The sequence below is a fragment of the Xenopus tropicalis genome, chromosome 7 (genome assembly GCF_000004195.4).
Source record: "Xenopus tropicalis strain Nigerian chromosome 7, UCB_Xtro_10.0, whole genome shotgun sequence".
Taxonomy (NCBI): domain Eukaryota; kingdom Metazoa; phylum Chordata; class Amphibia; order Anura; family Pipidae; genus Xenopus; species Xenopus tropicalis.
The window spans coordinates 57395230-57414482 of NC_030683.2; the positions used below are offsets into that span (position 1 = coordinate 57395230).

General features: G+C 39.2%; 1 protein-coding gene across 1 annotated transcript in view; it reads left to right on the forward strand.

The window, feature by feature from the left end:
- The first annotated feature begins 548 nt into the window (after window positions 1-548).
- Window positions 549-19253, forward strand: part of dtx4 (deltex 4, E3 ubiquitin ligase) — a 29906-nt gene continuing 11201 nt past the window's right edge. Inside the window, exons 1-5 of the mRNA XM_004910888.4 lie at window positions 549-1206; window positions 12658-14110; window positions 14216-14277; window positions 14363-14515; window positions 17036-17097. Of these exons, the coding sequence (XP_004910945.2) occupies window positions 1002-1206; window positions 12658-14110; window positions 14216-14277; window positions 14363-14515; window positions 17036-17097 (1935 nt within the window). The 5' untranslated portion in view covers window positions 549-1001. The remainder of the gene's footprint in view (window positions 1207-12657; window positions 14111-14215; window positions 14278-14362; window positions 14516-17035; window positions 17098-19253) is intronic.

A 19253-nucleotide genomic window follows, 5' to 3' on the forward strand; every position in this document is an offset into this window, starting at 1 on the left:
TGCGTGCTGGTTATAAGAGGTCACACTGCCCCTAGCTTATTAGGGATCAGCAAAGTGCCACTTATGCAAAAATATTCTACAAACCTGAAAGAATAGGGGAAGGCAAGAAAGACTAGGACATTAAAGGGATTCACAGGGTTTGGAGAAAAGGTTACAGAAAACAAGAAATGGTCTGGAACTGCTAAGAATTAAAGGGTCTAAACGAAAAAAAAAGACAATGAAAGTGTGTTTAAATTTGTGACAGTCATCAGTGAGCTGTGAAACTGTTAAAAGTCAGAGAAAAGTAACAACCTAACCATTTCAAAATAAAAAGTGTTGATGGGTAAGGGAGTAATAGAATATTATTATGAATAAAGGCAGAAAAAGAGTGTATGTGAAAGAACAAAATTAGTAAAACCAATGTGGGAAAAAAACAGTTTGGGAGGAGTTATTGATCAGCAGGAGACAGAGTACACAAAAGGCCTAGCAAGATTTGTCCTAGGGCCCGGGAGGAGGAGGGGCTCTTAGTAAAGTGTTTTTCAAAGAGACAGACCATCATCTGTCACCTTCCCCCACTCCTTGTAGAGTATAATAGAATGTTTAACAGTCAGCAGCCTGTGGCACAGAAGACACTATACAAATGACTGTCTCTGAGACAAGAGAGAAGACTTTTAAGGCAGACAGTGTGAGAAACAAATTAAGAATATATCAAATAGTTTTAGCACTAGACCTGGAAATTCTGGTCTAGAGAACAAAGTCTGGAAAGCAATCTGAATTACAGAAAAAAAAACCTTGCAAGCAGATGAGAGAGATCTGTGCATAAACAGAATATGGATCGGCCTGTCACCTTGTCTGGCATACTCTACTGGTTTGACTGCAGAAAGCTCTCTTAACTGTAAAGTTCCATATGGCAAGAGGGCATAAAAATACCTTTCCTTAGTTTATCTAGTAGACCCTAGGGTTTTACAAAAAGGAATCTCTTTAGTTTACATGCCCTTTGTGGGATAGCTGCCAGAACGACGATGTTGGACCAGAGAACAGTTGTGGTTTGGGAATGGCAGGATGCAGCATTTTGGAAACCTTACAGCCCACAGGTTACCTGCTATGTGGAGAAGGTGATACATGAGACTCCGCGTGCAAGTTCTGTTAGTCTAGGGGAAGCAGATCCAAGTTTGACCTCCTACATCTTGGACCTCATTTCTATGAACCAGTTTAGATTGGATACTGGTAAGTAATAAAGGCAAACTTTTCACCTTTCTTTGGGATAGTGCCTCTGGTCTGATTACTATGATCAGTATAACATGCTGATGGAGGTGGAACTGAAGTATGGGACAGGTGTACATGTAGAAAGGGGTGTATCACTCTTGGTGATTGGCAAAATTAAAGCACATTTAGTGATTCAGGAATTTTCACTTGTAGATTTAATATCTTTAGATGCTTTATAGTATGAATTACAAATGGCAGTTTTTAAAATGTGTACCCACTATTTTTATATCAAATTGGTGGGAAATGTAGCAAATGGATTTAGGAAGCTATGATTATTTCTAAAACTGTTAATGAACAACAATATGAGGGAAGGGATTAATAACAACTATAGTGTTCCTGTCATTTATTGTGTGCCTACTGTTTTTATATTTTTTTCAACTGCATGGTAACTAGGTTTTTGCCTAGTGGCTGTGACAGCCTTTTGTGTGAAATAGTAACACCGGACTCAGGGTGGGTTAATATCTGATTTCAAGTCATATAGATACATGGTTTTATTACACTCTGCCACCAGTGTAAAGCACAATAGTAGTTTAAAATAATGTATAACACACAGCAGTTTAATATAATGTATAACCCTTTAGGGGTTGTTCCCCTTTGAAAAACTTTTAATATAATGTAGAGAGTGCTATTCTGAGTCAGAAAGAGTCAGAAGATCAGATTGTAAGCTTTACGGGGAAGGGACCCTCTTCCTACTGTCTCATACCATACGACACTTGTTCTCCCTGTGTGTAATTGTGTATATTATAACATGATACAGCACTGCGTGTCCTTATACATACATACATACATACATACAGAAGAGGAAGCAAATAATTCAAAAATTATAACAAAATAAAAAATGAAGACCATTTGAAAAGCTGCTAAGAATAGGCCATTCTATAACATACTAAAAGTTAACCTGAAGGCGAACTACCCCTTTAATGGTTTTTTTTTATCACTGGATAAAAAGTCCACTTGCAATGTTTTCTTTACTAGAATCTCCATTTTTAAAAATCCAGTGATGAATGAATAATTTGTACTATTTAATTTTTTTAACACCCAATGATACCAAGGATATGTATCTGCCTGTGCTGTGCTGCAGTATTGCATTCACTGGCAGTGGCAGGTAGAAGTAGTCTCTGGCATATTGATGCACTGACTGTACATATGGTTCTTAGTGAACTTAGTAAAACGTGGCTTGGTCTGTTACGATACTGTAATATTATATATACGTATGTGCATCAGGTGTGTGTATACCCTGTACCTTTTTAAAACATGTCCTTGCTGTGTACACCTCTTGTTAAATGAAGTTATGCGTTATATAGAAGTGAATACAAGTCCTGAATTTATTAAACTCGTGTATGTTTACCACGACAGGCATGGAAAATGGCTACTTTAAAATGCTATAGACAGTCACTATTTATTGGGCTGGCAGGGGTCTGTTTGGGCTTTGTGTGCTTGAAATACTAGGGCCTATTTTGAATCCCAGTCTGGGCCTGATGTTTACTATGGAGTAAAATCTATAGCAACTGGTAGTTACATATAATTCAATGTAATAATCTGTAAATCAACTGCAGTAAGACTATTGAAAGCAATATTTTGATTTTCTGGCATGGGTTACCTCTCCAGAGTAAAACTGACATCAGTGTATTAAAGTACACCATGTGGCTCCACACAGGTTAACTCTTCTTAGTTTAGTACAGTTTAACTAATCCTAATCTTTTAGCAGGAAGGCAGTGTGCAAAGTGCACATTGCCTTCTATTTCTTAAATGACCCCTCTGGTGTACCGAAGCATATTAGTCATTTATGACATGTAGACCTGTAGCAAAATCTTTAAAAGAGCATACAAGTTACCAAATGAGTAGATCACAAAAGGGGCATATGCAAATTGGACTCTTAATCAAGGCCAATCATCGGGATAGTCATTTATATTATCCACCCTATGAATCCACATAATGCAAAAAACCTCTAGTGGCCTAAGAGGAAAAATGGTCATTCAATATAAATCTGTACCAGTACTACAGTTAAAAAAATATAACTTTATTACAATCCATTAAAATCACTTAAACCCCATGTACACAGCCTGTGTATATGGGGTTTCAGTGATTTTAATGGATTGTCACAAAGTTATATATTTTTAACAGTAGCATTGATGCAGATTTATATTGAATGGCCATATGCAGATTGGATCCAAGGCCTAGGGCACAGAGAGTGCTGGCTCTGCTACTCTCAGGCTGCGCTTTCTCTGCAGGATGAAAGAAGCAATCTGCTCCCTTCAGCAGCTCTGTTTTTCTACACTGAAAAGTACAGCTTCTGCACAAGTGCAGATACACGGAGTGGAGATCGACCCGAAAAACATGGGGTTGAAGTCATTTCTGTCTCTGAGGTCAGGCAGGGGTCCTAAACAGAACAGCTGTTTCTTTATTATTCACTAATTTAACAGTTCAGATCCAGGTGCATAAAAATCAGTTTACAGTGTACACACTCTTTCTAAAAAGTGCAATCCAGATTATAACCACAACAAATGCAGTTAAGTTTCCTCATGTATGCACTGTAGATGATATAGAACACACTATTTTACTCATACATGACTAAATTGTCAAATAAAGACTGATTATGTGTCTTAAACTGCCGTCTCCATCATATATAAATCTACTTTTATAGGGCATGTATCATACAAAAATTGTTTCCTTTGCTGGAGGTACAGGCTAACAGAGCTGCACTTTTGGGGGAAACAACAGTATTTTGCCAAATATGTGCCAAATAATAGTTTGTTCATTCTAGACAGACTAAAAGAAATCAAAGGAGGGATACCTTTTTTGGTGGGGGGGGGAAGCCATTGTTGCCTACTTGCTGGCTGGGGACCTTTCTTTTGTCTTCCTCTGAAAGTTGTTGCACTTTTGAAGAAGACTCTCAGTTTAGAAGAAAATGTTTTCAAGAATATTACAGTTCCAGTTGCTTTAGATTAATCACTACTGATTACTGCACTTTTTCATCCAAACGTGCTATGTAAGAAAAAAAGGACCTATCAAATTGTGTATTAGGGGCCCATATACATTGGGCAGTTCAAAATATTGCATACTTTTGCATATATGGCCAGATTTATTCTGGTGGTTCTGGAATAAAATTAAATTAACACATTTTACATTTATGTCAGTGTGCTAACATGCTGTTCATGTATATTACTTTTTTTTTTTTTTTTTTAAACGTATTTTTATTTTTTTTTTTTTTTTGCTGAAAAGTTAGAAAGATAGAAAAGGGAGGGGAGGGGAGCTGGACATTTTTGATTTCATTCGGTGGTAGTTGCAGAGGATTCGAGCCATGGGGACCAAATTCCTTCAAATTTGTTTGCACATCCTCTGGCCAGGTAGGTAAGTTTGTATAGTTGTAGTTGAGAGTTGATCAGAGAGATCCATTTGCCAAGTGTCGGTGGAGTTGGGCCCATCCAGTGCATGGCGATTGTCTTTTTCGCGTAGAAGAAAAGTAGTCTCATTAAACATCTGGTATATGCTCTGGGCACCAGGGAGTCAAGTAGGCCTAGTAGGCACGTAGCTGGGTTATAGACTTGGGGGAGTAACAGTTCGGTGGCCATGAATTGTACGATTTGCCTCCAGAATTTTTGTATGTCTGGGCAATCCCATATGAGATGAAAGAAATTAGCGCAGGAGGCCCTGCATCTCAAGCAGTTAGGAGAGGCAAGTCTTCCGATGGTGTATAGTTTTTGGGGTGTGAGGTAGGTTTGGTGAATAGTTTTAAATTGTATAAGTCTATCTCTCACACTCACTAGAGGTTGGTATAGGTTTTCAATAATTTCATCCCAATCATCAGATTCTATGTGGATCCCGGTTGCTTCCCATTTGTATTTTACTCTGGGCCGTGGGTCATAGCGCTTAGAGATCAGGTGTTTGTATGTGCTGGAGAGAAGTTTCTGTCTAGTTGTTTGAGTTATTAATTTTTCCAGATCAGTACTCTGGATTTGTGGTGCTGATATTGGAAATTGGGCAGAACAAAGATGTGTAATTTGCGCGTATCTAAGCTCCGACAGGTCGGGTCGAGAAGTGGCTTGGCGTAGCTGGGGTAAAGTGTTCAAGGCTCCATTTGTGTATAAATGGTCGATGCGCTTAATTCCTATTTTGGCCCATGTTGCTGCCTCTGGAAATGCTGCAAAGTGTTTAAGGTTGCTATTGCCCCATAGTGGTGTATCGGGCGATAGCAGCTCTGTTGTGTTGGTAAGATACCTCATAGTGTCCCATGCCCTCTTTGTGGCATCTAGAACTGGTCCTTTCGACTTCTGTAAAGCGCATTGTGTAAGCTTTCAATGGAGGTTGCATATAAAGCTTCTAATAGTGATGCTGGGTTTTCGGTGTCAAATACTTTCCAATTAGCAATGTGAGAGATTTGGGAGGCTAAGTAGTATAATTCGTAGTTGGGGGATGTAAGTCCTAGGTGGTCTAGGGGGGCGTTAAGCGTTGGTCTAGAAAGGGAGGGGGTTTTGTTTCCCCAGATGAAATCGGATTGCGTCCGGTCGATGTCCTGTAGGGCTTTTTTGGGAATATAGCTGGGGGTGTTACTGAAAATATATAAGAATTTTGGCAAAAAAATCATTTTACATATATTAATTCTCCCGATTAATGTTAAGGGTAGTTTTGTCCAAAATTTGAGAGTGTCTTTAAACCGGTTGTGCAGTGGATACAGGTTATGTTGCAGGAATAGGTCTGGGTCTTTGGTAATGTGTATTCCTAGGTATTTAAAGTTATTTGCGACTTTGAGGGTGCATTCTGGGTCTGTCATTTGTGGTATTTGCCCATCTACGGGGAAGATTATGGATTTTTCCCAGTTAATTTGCAGTCCCGAAAACGTGCCAAATCGTTTGATTATCTGAATTGCATATGTAAAGGAGTTGTGGGGGTCGGCGAGATACAGTAATGTGTCATCAGCGTATAGTGAAATCTTTTCCTCGACTGTTTTGTATATGAGGCCTTTGACTTGTTCTGAGTGTCTGATTGTAATTGCAATGGGTTCGATGGCTAGTGCAAAAAGAAGTGGGGAGAGGGGGCAGCCCTGGCGGGTGCCTCGAGTGAGTGTAATTGTGGGGGATAGGATCCCATTTACTCTGATTGTAGCTTTAGGTTCTTTATACACTATTACAGAGGTATAGCCACTCGATAGAGTCAAAGGCCTTGGCGGTGTCTAATGACACTACCAATCTGGAGCCTGGGTTTTCATGTGGGATTTGTAGGTTGAGAAAGAGTCTTCTCAGGTTAAAGCTAGTAGATTTGGATGGCATGAACCCTGTCTGGTCTGGTTTGACTAGTGTGGTTATTACTTTTACAAGTCGCTTAGCTAGTATTTTGGCTAAGATTTTTATTTCCATATTGAGTAAGGATATTGGTCTGTATGAGGAGCAAAGTGTTTTATCTTTTCCGGGTTTGGGTATTACCACTATGGTTGCGTCATAAAAGGATTTAGGGAGGGAGAAGCTTTCAAAGGAGGACATTAATGTTTCATGTAGTTTGGGGACTATTTCTTTAATGTGTGTTCGGTACCATTCTATTATAAGACCATCTGGTCCTGGGGATTTGCCCGGAGGGAAAGATAGTATGGCTTCTGCTATTTCGTATTGGGTAATAGGGGAGTCTATGTACTTTGTTTGCTGGCGTGTAAGTTTTGGTAGAGGGAGTGTGTTGAGATAATCGTGGAGTTCCTGGTTGGAGTAGTGTGCAGTGGATGTATATAGTGAAGAGCAGTAGTTGCTGAACTCTGCGGCTATATCTGTTGGTGAGATAAGTGTCTCTCCTGCAGCAGATATTATTTTGGGGACAGCTGTGGTGTTTTCTGTTGCCTTGGCTAAGAAGGCCAGAGGTTTACCGTTTTTGTCTCCATAGGCAAAAGTGGTGGCCGTGGCATGTAGTAATTGCTTTTTAGTTAGTTCAAGTCGGTGTAGATTAAGGTTTCTGAGATTGGTAGCAAATTCTCTGTAGTTGTGCGGGGTGGGGTCTGCTGTGAATGCGGTTTCGGCGTTGCTTGTGGCTGTTTCAAGGTCTTGGAGGGTTTCTTTTGTGTTGGATCGTACCCTGGCGATGGCTGCTATCAGAGTACCTCTGGTGACTGCTTTGAAGGCGTCCCATTCTATCTGAGGGGTTGCTGTATGCTGATTTTCTTGCCAGTATGTGTTTATCGCGTTGGTGGATTCAGCTAATACTTCCGTATTTTTTAACCAGAATGAGCTAAGGTGCCATCGCCGAGTTTGGGGGTTGGGCAGTAATTCTAGTGACAGAAGCAAAGGAGAGTGATCTGATATTGCTCTGGGGAGGTAATTTATTTCTCTGATTTTCTGGAGCAGATCTGGGGAGACCAGTGCTAAATCAATTTGAGATAGCGTGCGGTGTGTTGCTGAGTGGCAGGAGAATTCTCTAACGTCAGGGAATTTCCATCGCCAAGCATCAACGAGTCCATATGCTCTGGCCCATTCGGCCAATCTGGGTGGGTATGTTGTGGTGGTATTTAGTCTATCTACTGTTGGGTCAAGGCAGTTATTAAAGTCACCCATAATGCATAATGGGGCGGGAGGCAGTGTTAATATTATTTTGTACATATCTTGGAGAACACTGTCATTGAAGGGTGGGGGAATGTAAAGATTGGCTATTAGAAGGGGGTTGCCAGCAATTGCACATGCCACAATTTGAAATCTGCCCGACCTGTCGTTGCGTGTTTCTATTAATTCAATGGGTAGCCCCTTTCTGACAAGGAATGATGTGCCTCTGGCATATGAAGAGTATGTAGCATGGTTTGCGTATGTGACCCACGGTCGTTTCAGTGCCAGTACTTTCTTACCAGTTAAATGTGTTTCTTGCAGTAGGAGAATGTGGGGGCTATACGACTTTAGGTAGTTAAATACTAATGCCCGTTTTACTTTGTCATTGAGGCCTCGTACATTCCATATGTATATTGCTTTTAATAGCTTTTCACTCCATTTCAACAAATTGTGAAGTTTAAAGCATATTAATCTTATAGTAGATTTTCAAATGTAAGTACGTTGCGCCAAAAGTAAAAATCTGTGCTACCGTGGGCGACAAATCTCCCCAAACTGCTTTTCCACTGGCAATAAAGTAAATTGGCAGTGGGAAAACACACATGGTGCTTGTCTATGAAGATTCTCATTCATCCAAGTCATGATATACAGTATCTAGTAGAATTAAGTCTAAAACAACCTGACTTTTCTGAGTTTTTCTTTAAAACGCTTCACCACTCATCTGAGTGGCTTCTTCAGTTCAAATGACTGGTAGGGAATTCCCTGGCATTTAAATCCTTGAGGGTAGTACATTCACACACATGGTGCTTAGTCTTCCGAAATAGCACGTTTCATGAGGAAACTTTGGGTCACTTCAGAAAATGAAGCTTCTTGTGTGTTTTCCCACCAGTGATTTACTTTATTGCTACTGGGAAATCATTCTGGGGAGATTTGTCACCTGCAGTACCACAGATTTATCGGTGTCCTACAAATTTTTCTGTGTACCATTAGCCTAACATACATTGGCAGTGATATAAATAAGCCCTTCCTGCTTGGTTTCCACCTGATCTAAGGATAATAAAAACAATGTACTTAAAAAAGATCAGAAGAGCTTGCTGCGATGTAATACTACGTAACATAAGTTATATAACTTATGTTACGTAGTATTACATCGCAGCAAGCTCTTCTGATCTTTTTTCAGCAAAAGAAATAAGAAATGAGGAGTTGCAGACCCAAAGTAATCAGAGCAAAGGCTGTCACACGCATGTTGAATTTTCATACAATGATTTTCCTTAAAAAATGCATCTAAATTAGATAAACTAAAATAAAAAATCACAAAGAAGTGACTGCTGATGTCTTAAAAGAGTGAAAAATAGGATAAATCCTATACCTGTACAATAAATGAATTAAAAGCTTTTCAACCATAATTAACCTGTGCCTTACATTTTGATATCTCATTATGACCCAGTATTTTAGAAAGCTGTGCTTCCTGTGCATGTATTAGTGGACAAGTGTTGTGAGTAAACACGGTATCACAATTAGAGAAACTATGCTGCATTTGAGTAGTATTCATTACTTTGCTTTTGTAAAGAACATACAGGTCTCCATCATTAGTCATCAATTAGGGGGAGGGGAAGTTTGACCTCAAGGCCCCAGTCGCTGGGGGGACATAAAGGAATCTGGTGGGGAGGGAAAGCAGCTGGGGTTTGAATAGAAGACAGACAGATGCCCTGACAGAGAAAGGCAAGCTGAAGAGACAGGGGGTGGGGAAAGGCATAAGGAGAATGGGGGGGGGGGGGGTTAACAGACAATAAGAAGTTGCTTTAATAATGTCCTGGGAAAAAGGATTTTTCTCACAGTCAGAACGGACCCTGGCTATTATAGCCTTTTAGGGAAATACTGCTCATGTCTAGCAAAGACTACTTCCCACAATCAATATCTTCTAGACTGCTGCACCTGCCCTATTCATGTGGCAGTTTAATAATATTTGTACATTTTCAGAGAGACTAACTCTGTATCTAAGGAGATATTAAAAACAGTGGTGCTGTCATCTGCTCAATCACTGCATTGCTTGCCTAATATACTATAGAGCAGGGATCCCCAACCTTTTATATCCAAGAGCCACATTTAAAAGTGGGGAGCAACACAAGCATTAAAAAGGTTCCTGGGGTTGCCCATAAGAACTATAATTGGTAGCCTACAGAAGGCTCTGTTTGGTAAGGAGACAAGTTTTGGTTGCATAAAAACCAAGTATAATGCCAGATATTCAAAAATTAGCACCTGCTTTGATTCCACGGGGAGCAACATCCAAGAGGTTGGGGAGCAACATGTTGCTTACGAGCCACTGGGGAACACTGCTATTGAGTATGTTTTTTTCAAGAGCCCAGAAAGTCTTGTTCTTAGAGGTACAAATGGCATTTCAACCACTATTGTGCTAAAGCAGGGATCCCCAACCTTTTATGTGAGCCACATTCAAATGTAAAAAGTGTTGGGGAGCAACACAAGCATGAAAAATGTTCCTGGGGGTGCCAATAAGAGCTATAATTGGCTACTTAATAGCCCCTATGTGGACTTGCATCATACAGAAGGCTCTGTTTGGCATTATACTCATTTTTTTATGCAACCAAAAGCTTGCCTCTTTACCACAAATTCATAAATAAGTACCTGCTTTGAGGCCACTGGGAGCAACATCCAAGGGGTTGGGGAGCAACATGTTGCTCACGAGCCACTGGTTGGGGATCACTGTGTTAAAGCTAAGGCATTCTGAGAGGCTGAGAGGCAGAGCATCATTTAGAAATTGTCGTTATTGTCATTTATTACCAGGGGTCCACCTGTCACTGCTGCACCTGCTACAGGCAGTTTGTCTTCCATATATCTGTGTGAAAAGCAAAAAAGACATTCATCAGTGTTTTTAATAGGCATTCTTTTACCGGGAACATTTTTTCACAATTGAGAAGTAATATTATGTGCTTCTCCAGCAGAATTCAGAAAGCAATTTTAACAGAGCAAACAGACTTTTTTATTTAACATGAAGCAAACAATTTTTCCACTCCGGTAAGCTCAGTTTCTCTTTACTATTTCACTGTTCCAAGTTAAAATAGATCAGCACCCATAGAAACAAAGAAATCATGTGAGGAAATACACACTATGTTATATTCACACACTTATATTCCAAACAAATAGTGCATTGAATAAGATGTTCTATGGGTTCATGCTGTTACACATAATTAATACGGAAGCCTCCACCATTTAATAGAAGTGCCTACTTACAAACTAATGGTTAGAGGTGTTGCCTGTACAGTACATGATGGACTGATGGTGTCTTCCATATAACAGAAAATATGTTTTAGCCAGATGTTTGCTGTTGTCTGAATTCTTGATTCCCCCAGCGTGCCCCTACCACAGGTATTGTGCAACATATGGCAACCCTCCAGCTGTTTCTGCAGCCTTTCAAGAATTCCTGTATTCCCTATGATTACCATTGTACACACTTTTTTACACTTACACACTTTTTTTGTTGGAGTGGAGAGTTTGCACACTTGTACTTTGTTGATTATATTGCTTTGTTAGTGATTTTATTATTTACAGTTTTGCTTTGCTGTTGAATTGATTGCTAATTTGTGACCATAAAATCACTAGAATTGAGATTTTGATATTCAAGATTGCAGTGCAGTAAAAAAAATTTTGTTGCTTTGGTTGTATGGTACTTTTGTAGTTTAATTGCATTCTGCAATGACTTTTATTACTTGTGTTTGCTTGTGAAAAATTTGTCAGCAATATTTTCATTTTAGTGCCTCTAAAAACCACATAGTTTTGTAAACCTATGCATATTAGTTATCAAACGTTTTAGAAGATCCCTGGCATTCATATTTAACCAGATTTTAGAGGGGTCAAGCAAGCCATGATCATAAAGAGTGGAGGTCACAACTTTACAGTAAGCTCTTAAAGGGGACCTGTCACCCTAACAAACAATTCCAAATTGTTTTCTTTTGTGTTTGTCAAGTAAAGTAACCTTCACTTACACTATAAAAATTATTTTAATCTTATTTTCTTTAGCCTTGGAATTCACAATTTCAGCAGGAAGACAGTCACCATTTTGTAAACACTGTTATTAAGGCAAACTTTGTATCTTGCCAGAATCTTGTTTCTGTGCCAGTATGGGGGGACCTGATGCCCATGCCTACGCACTGGTTACAAAATTAAATGGTGAGGAGGGAGGGGGAATGTGAGGAGTGCAGCAACATCTAAGAAGTTCTGAATTCAAAGTGAAAGTAACTAGCAGGCAATATATGATTGGCATCTGGGATTTTTAAATGCTTTTATAATGGGTATGGATGTGTTAATTAAAAAATGCGTATGGGTTTCATGTTAAATTTGAAATCGGCTTTTATTATTCTTATTTTTATGCCTGGGTGACAGGTCCACTTTAAGTAGTCTAAAGATAAGGCTAATGGCACACTGGCTGTTTTCTCCACTGTGTATATACCTTATATGTGTATGCTCTGAAAATGTACACATTAGCATTTTTGCGCCAATCTGTGTATGCACTGAAAATGTACACGTTAGCATTTTTGCGCCAATCTGCTTTTATCTGCCGATATTAAAAATCACTACTATTTATATTTGCATAAAGGTAATAAAATTAAACTAAACTCCATGACTGGAAAAGAGTTTATTTCTAAGCAATTAAGGATTTTTTTAGTCCCTATTGCCAAGATGCTTATGAATTATGAAAGCTTAGCAAGTCCAATGAAACAACTCCACAACAATTTTAAATCTTGCATTTTCCAAAAACTATATATAGTTCAAAAGAAAACTGCACTAATTTAAAAAAACATTTAAACTGTAATAAAAATATTTTTTATAAAGAGAGAATTTGTGGAACAATGATAACCTTGGATCATTCCTCTGTTCTATACAGGCATTTTGTTTTCGGTTAGAAGAGTGATTTTCCCTCTGTGCAGTGCACCAGGACAAGGTGTCACATGGGAGAGAGAGGTTAATCCAACACAATGGGTCCCATTCGAAACAAGATTATCAGTTCTGATTCATCAAGCCTTTGAAAGAAAGCAGCTAGGAGTTCGTCTTGGAGAACCCTGCACTGGCTCCCATATTTGCTTCCAAACAATGACACAGTTGGAATTCCCATCACAAAAGAGGGTAAGGGTTCGAGCCCGGACCCATTCTCCATATCCTTTATTGAAGATAAAATGTGGAATAGAAAAATCCCATTTTATAACTGGATATTCAAATAGGATCAGGAACTCCAAAAAAGAAACATTAATTTTGAACTTAATGCATGGAAATCCCAGCAATGGACCTAGTTTTGGACATGAAAAACCCAGCTCAAGTGAGCCATACAGGTCAAATCAAAAAAGCGCAATCTCAAGCCTTCAAAACACTAATCAAGTTCTAGTGAATGAAACAGGTGGGGTAAATAACTTAAACACTTATGAATTCACAAACCGGGAAACTGAAGTAATAAACCCTAGCTGTTTACCTTTTAACTTTAGTAATGGACTGGTGAATGTTTGTACCAGTTCATTGCCTTGTAACAATAATCTGATAAATGGTAACCATGTATTTTTGAGTTCCAACAATAACTATATGCATTCTACAGCAAGACTTTTAAACTCAGATGATGAACAATCTAATTGTCAGTTTAGAGCATTCAGTCCCAGAACCATACTTCCTAACTTAAACCCGGCACTTATAAATTCGGATGGAAAAAGCAAGAGTTCTAGTAGAGAAATAGCCAGCATTTCTGGCGGTGTGCCTAATAATCTTGCAAACTCAGTTTCTGAACCATTTGTTTCTGACTCTAGAAATGTTTTAAAGCCCAGAATACTTAGGTCAGATATTAAAACTGCAGACTGTAGGGTAGAAATAATAAATTCTGAATCTAAGCTAACTAACAATAATCCTTTTTTGGTAAGATCTAACACTGGAACTGGTTTATGCCAGCCTGACTTTAGACCAGTTGATTTCAAGCCTCAGTTTGTTAGGTTAAGTTCTATACCTAATGATTCTTGTATCAAACCAACTAGGCCTGACTCTGAAACTGATGTTTCTAACCCAGCATTGAATAGGTCTAATTATAGACATAGTGCCAATCAACTTATATATGGTAAATCTGATTCCAGATATGCTGATGCTAACTACATATTGGATACATCAGATGATCCAAAACATGTAGCAAAAAACAGCAATGCAATGCCATTTGTTATTCAAAGCCCACCTTGCCCTTGTCCTCAGTGCGTTCTGGTACATAATATAAAATCATATAGGTGGCCAACGCACCAATTAAGCACAAAGACCATAGGAATCCAGAAGAGTAATTCCCAACGTACAGAAGCAGCCAAAGGAAGAACAAGGTAAAGATGTTTTCAATGGCTTTGACAGCTTAAATGGTTGTGTGTGTTACTTTATATTTATTCACTTTATTTGACATAGCCTTTCTATGTGGTTTATTTTAACAGAATCCTCCCATTACCCCTTTGCAACATAAAAGGTTCAGGAATGATTCAGCCTGCTCTTGCTGGTAACTATGCAACAATGGTTTATATCATGATCAGATTTAAAATAAAAAAAAAACACACAAAGTTATGAGTCTGTTTATATTTCAGGTATTAGCGGTCTTTTGATGAGTTCAGCAGGACTTCCTGTTTGCCTCTCTATTCCCAGTTCCCCTGTATTTTACCCCCCAACTATTCGAAAAAAAGACATACAACCTGTACCAGGTGTATTGGGGACCTGTCGGAAAGTATGTAACAAGAAAGGTTAGTATTCACTTTCTAAATTATACCTTTATTGCTTTGGCCATTCCTATTAACCATTGCTGTGATTTTATTGCCCCATACTATTCTCAGGTGTTTAATGTGCCCTGAATCTCACATTTTGTATTTTTTTCTAATCAATCACTATTTTTAATGTTCATTAGGGATTGTAGATAATTTAGAAACAAATTTCTAGCAGTACTCAGAACTGTACCACATATAATCCAACCATATTTTAAAAGTGTCTTGTCTAGGATCACTCAACTGTCTTTTCCCTCTCTATAAAACTGCAGTTAATAAAGCTGCAACTTTCCTCCAAATGTTGTACTGTGTTGCAATATCAGCTGTTAGATCTCATTTCCAGCAATTTTATTTATTCATTTTCTACTGTGTGTCTCCATTAATGCAGTACAGGTATCAGACCACTTATCTGGAAACTCATTATCCAAAAAGTTCTGAATTACAGAAAGGCCATCTCTCATAGACTCCATTTTAATCAAATAATTCACATTTTTAAAAATGATTGCTTTTTCTCTCTAATAATAAACCAGTAGCTTGAACTTGATTCCAACTTAGATATAATTACCGTATATACTCGAGTATAAACCGATCCGAATATAAACCGAGGTACCTAATTTTACATAAGAAAACTGGAAAAACGTATTGACTCGAGTATAAGCCTAGGGTGGGGAATGCAGCCGCTACTGCTAAGTTTCAATTTTAATTTAATTAATTAAAAGGACAATCACAAGTGCTTACATGACTACCATATTAATAAACACAAGGTATGGGCTGGAAAATGAGGCGCATCCAACATAAGATAACCACATGCAAGGTTATACAGGTTAATTGTCCAATCATGCACGCACTAAATATACAAGGAAAGTAGCGACAATTTAAATTGTATTTAGGGCTTTGGCACATGGGGAGATTAGTCGCCCGCGACAAATTTCCCTTGTCATGGGCGACTTATCTCTCTGGCACACGCTGCGCAGGCGATTTCGGCAAATCGCCGAAGTTGCCTCGTGAGACATTTTCGCCGGTGGGATGGCAATTCGGGGAGATTAGTCACCCGCGTCACGGGCGACTAATCTCCCCGTGTGCCAGAGCCCTAAAGCATCAGCCTGAGATAAGATCTTCAACTAACAGCATCCATTACCATCTGCGTTCCTGTGCTGTGGCCCAGATCCCCCTTCTAATTCCTTTTTAAACAAGTAGACAAGTATTTGCATTACGTTTTGTCCACTTTAATAAATTAATTGTATTAAATGAATAAGCAGAGTGTGTATAAAATTTGCCTATACCGCTATACCACACCACGTCTCGTCGCACGCACACCCCTGGAAAAGTTTTAGCACAAAAAAATCTGAATCTACCTAGAAATGCATCAAAATGTTTTCCACAACCCCACAATAAGTTGAGATTTTAGGTTAAAATGTCCACACCCCCACACTGTATTTACAAGATTTAGCAATTACTCTCTGCAGGAATGTAAATACATAGAGCAGGGAATTAGTAGACATGGGTGTCAGAAATGGCACGACCTCTCTCAAATTTTGTCAATTTGTTTAATTAGAAAAACATACTTTGTGTTTTTGTGGCTGGTTGAACAAGTGGACTTTGGTGAATACCTCGTCGCACGCCAGTCGTGCACACCCCCAAACCACCCCGTGCATCGCCAGAGCACACCAGTCGCGCCGCGCAGTCGCATATATACTTGTGCAGCGTGCGCACCCGCCAGTCGGTTGCTCGGGGGTGCGCACGCCGCACAAGTATATATGCGCCTGGCGTGCAACAAGTACTCCAGCAGTGCCCCTACTGTACTCGAGTATAAGCCGAGGATTCATTTTTCAGCACATTTTTGGTGCTGAAAAACTCGGCTTATACTCGAGTATATACGGTAATCCTTATTGGAGCCAAAACAATCCTATTGGGTTTAATTACTGTTTAAAGAATTTCATTAGCAGACACATTCCTGTTTCTGTATTTGTAGTACTTGGCTCTGTTGCCCTTTGCCTTTTATATTAAATTATCTACTTTTATGTATTACCTACTGCTCTTTGCCAGCTGATGTCCACTAACACTTGTTGACTACAAGTATATTTTGTTATGGTGCATATATTTCCTCTTTTTTGTTTTGGTGTTGGTGCTGTCACTGTCATGGAGATTAACAAAAGGGAATAAATATAAAAGATTTTTTTAATTACTATTACCTATTCTTGGTTAGTGTTTTGTGGTTGGGGGCCCACACAGCAGACAGGTTGGTTTAGGCACATTATTTGTGATGGCAGAGCATGGGTTAGGGAAGGGGGTGAGGTGAAAAGCTTCCACGGGTTATTAAGATGCATTGGTATACAAAGGATGGCCATACAATATTGGGTAATTATGGTATATTTATTGGTCTACAGGAGTATCAAGGCCTTGCTTGCAGTTATTTTTAGGGGGACATTGGGATGCATGGCAATATTTTTCAGGGTGCCAGACAATGTGCCACAATTACAGGTCAAATTTCCTCAATTACAGGCAAGAAACCAGAACAAGTAATCAAGCAGTTCTTGCAGAGAGTGAAGATTCCTTTAATGGAGGTAAGAGACTATTTTAAATCTGTAAATATCTAAAATAAATCTGTGACTTGTAAGATCTGAGCTTTACCATAATGGATTATAAATAGTGTAGGTGAATGCTCAGATAACCAGACCTGCTTTTTGCTTAAAAGTATATATAATAATGTAAATATTAGTAATGCACATTTTGAGTTTGACCCCTGCCGACCGTAACCACCCTCTTCCAAACTGGACCTTCCTATACCAAAGTTTGACCCACCTTGCTGTCATCTCTTATATACCCGTGGCTAACCTGCCTATCTTGGTCACCAAAAAGGGCGGCGCAAGTATATAAATTATTGCTGCAGGCAGGGTTGAGCCGGTGAAACACAGTGAAGAGGGCTGGAGTTGATGGTCCTGGGTCTGCTACCAGCCCAAGGGATAAATTGTCTCAACCTGTGCTTTGCTGACATAATATATGTATGTGGGTAGCAAGCAGACATTGTTGATTATCCAGTTTCTGCCTTAGTCACCTTACAAGCCAGCCTATCATGTTTTTTTTATATGAGTAAACCAAAAGCACCAGAAGGAAACAGGCACAGAAGAACTTGTTAGCTAAGGTTTAGGAAAAAATGTTGGGAGCAGCAAACTCCCAGTGCTTAGAGTTCTATGGACTGATATGTTGTATTTAGCCCTTTAAGCTCTGCATCCTGTGCCAAAGTACTTGAAGTTTGGAGCAAAAAATAGCAACTTTTGTCAGCTAGTGCTCCCCAGCTAGGGATATTGCAGGGGAAGCCCACATGCTTACAACCTCCCCAACTTCTGCAAGCTGTGCTGCATTGTAATTGAGCACATGCAGAAACACGACCATGGCATGCAAGGCACGCCTACTAACCAAATTTATGTTTTTATAAACAGGGTAACAGTAGCAACACACTGAACCCAAAATTCTGTGCCAGATTTGGTCACAGCTTGTTTTTTCAGGATTACGATTTAGATAAATTCAGTCTTTGCTGAACGAACTCTGAGGGGCCGATTCACTAAACGAGCGCTATTTATATCATGCGTTAAAAATGTTATCGCTTCTTATTATTTTTGACTTAACGATTGATTCACAAAAAGGACACTTGTCATAAGAAGTGATGTTCTTTTCGTTATTTATCGAGCGATGAGCGATTTCGTGTGTTAATGTTTGTTTCGTTTGTTAATTTTTGTAAGATTGTAAGCTCTTTTGGGCAGGGCCCTCTTCACCTCTTGTATCGGTTATTGATTGCTTTATATGTTACTCTGTATGTCCAATGTATGAAACCCACTTATTGTACAGTGCTGCGGAATATGATGGCGCTTTATAAATAAATGTTAATAATAATAATAAGCGATATTCTGCACGTAAGCGTAAGGCTGAGGTAAAGGTGGCCATGCACGAGACAATTCTTTACTTTCAAACGACCAATTCCAGAACGATCTGATACTTTTGTTAACTTATCGTATAATTGATGGTGTTTGAACGATCTTTGGTCCACTAACCAGCCCAACATTATTGTCCCCAAAATCGATCGGCTGGGTTTAAAAATTTTGGTCGTTCAGCAATGAAATCTGCCAGTTGGTGTGAGTTCCAGACATTTGTCGGTGAACGATTCTCTGCGCATGTCATGATTACCAGCAGTGGAAGTCAACGAACATATACTGAACAACACGAACATGCACGAACATTCTTTGTGGAACCTATTCGCTCATATACAAGAAATGCTGGCAAAACTCCCCATGACAAACTAATGGTAGAGTATGGTATGGCACACACAAGGCATGGGTCAAGTAGGATGGCACACACAGAGCCTACAGCAGACAGGGGTGTGGCTACAGTCTGCTTAGGTGTGGATGGTAAATAATAATAATGTAGGGTGATCACAGGGCCTTCAGGTGTGAATATTGCAGGGGCTTCAGCCAAAACCTGTTGTGTGAACAATACAGGCACTATTAATCTCATAATCTCTTTACTGATATTGAATATAATACTGGATACTAAATACTCATAATCTCTTTACTATAATACTTTACTGATGGTATTTCTAATATGGTGATTAAACTAGACAGGCTATACAGACGATACAGGTGAGGGGTAAAATGCCTGTGGGGGCTGCCAGTTGTAGAGCAGTGTAGACATGTAGACATATGTTAATATGTGATGATTACAAATA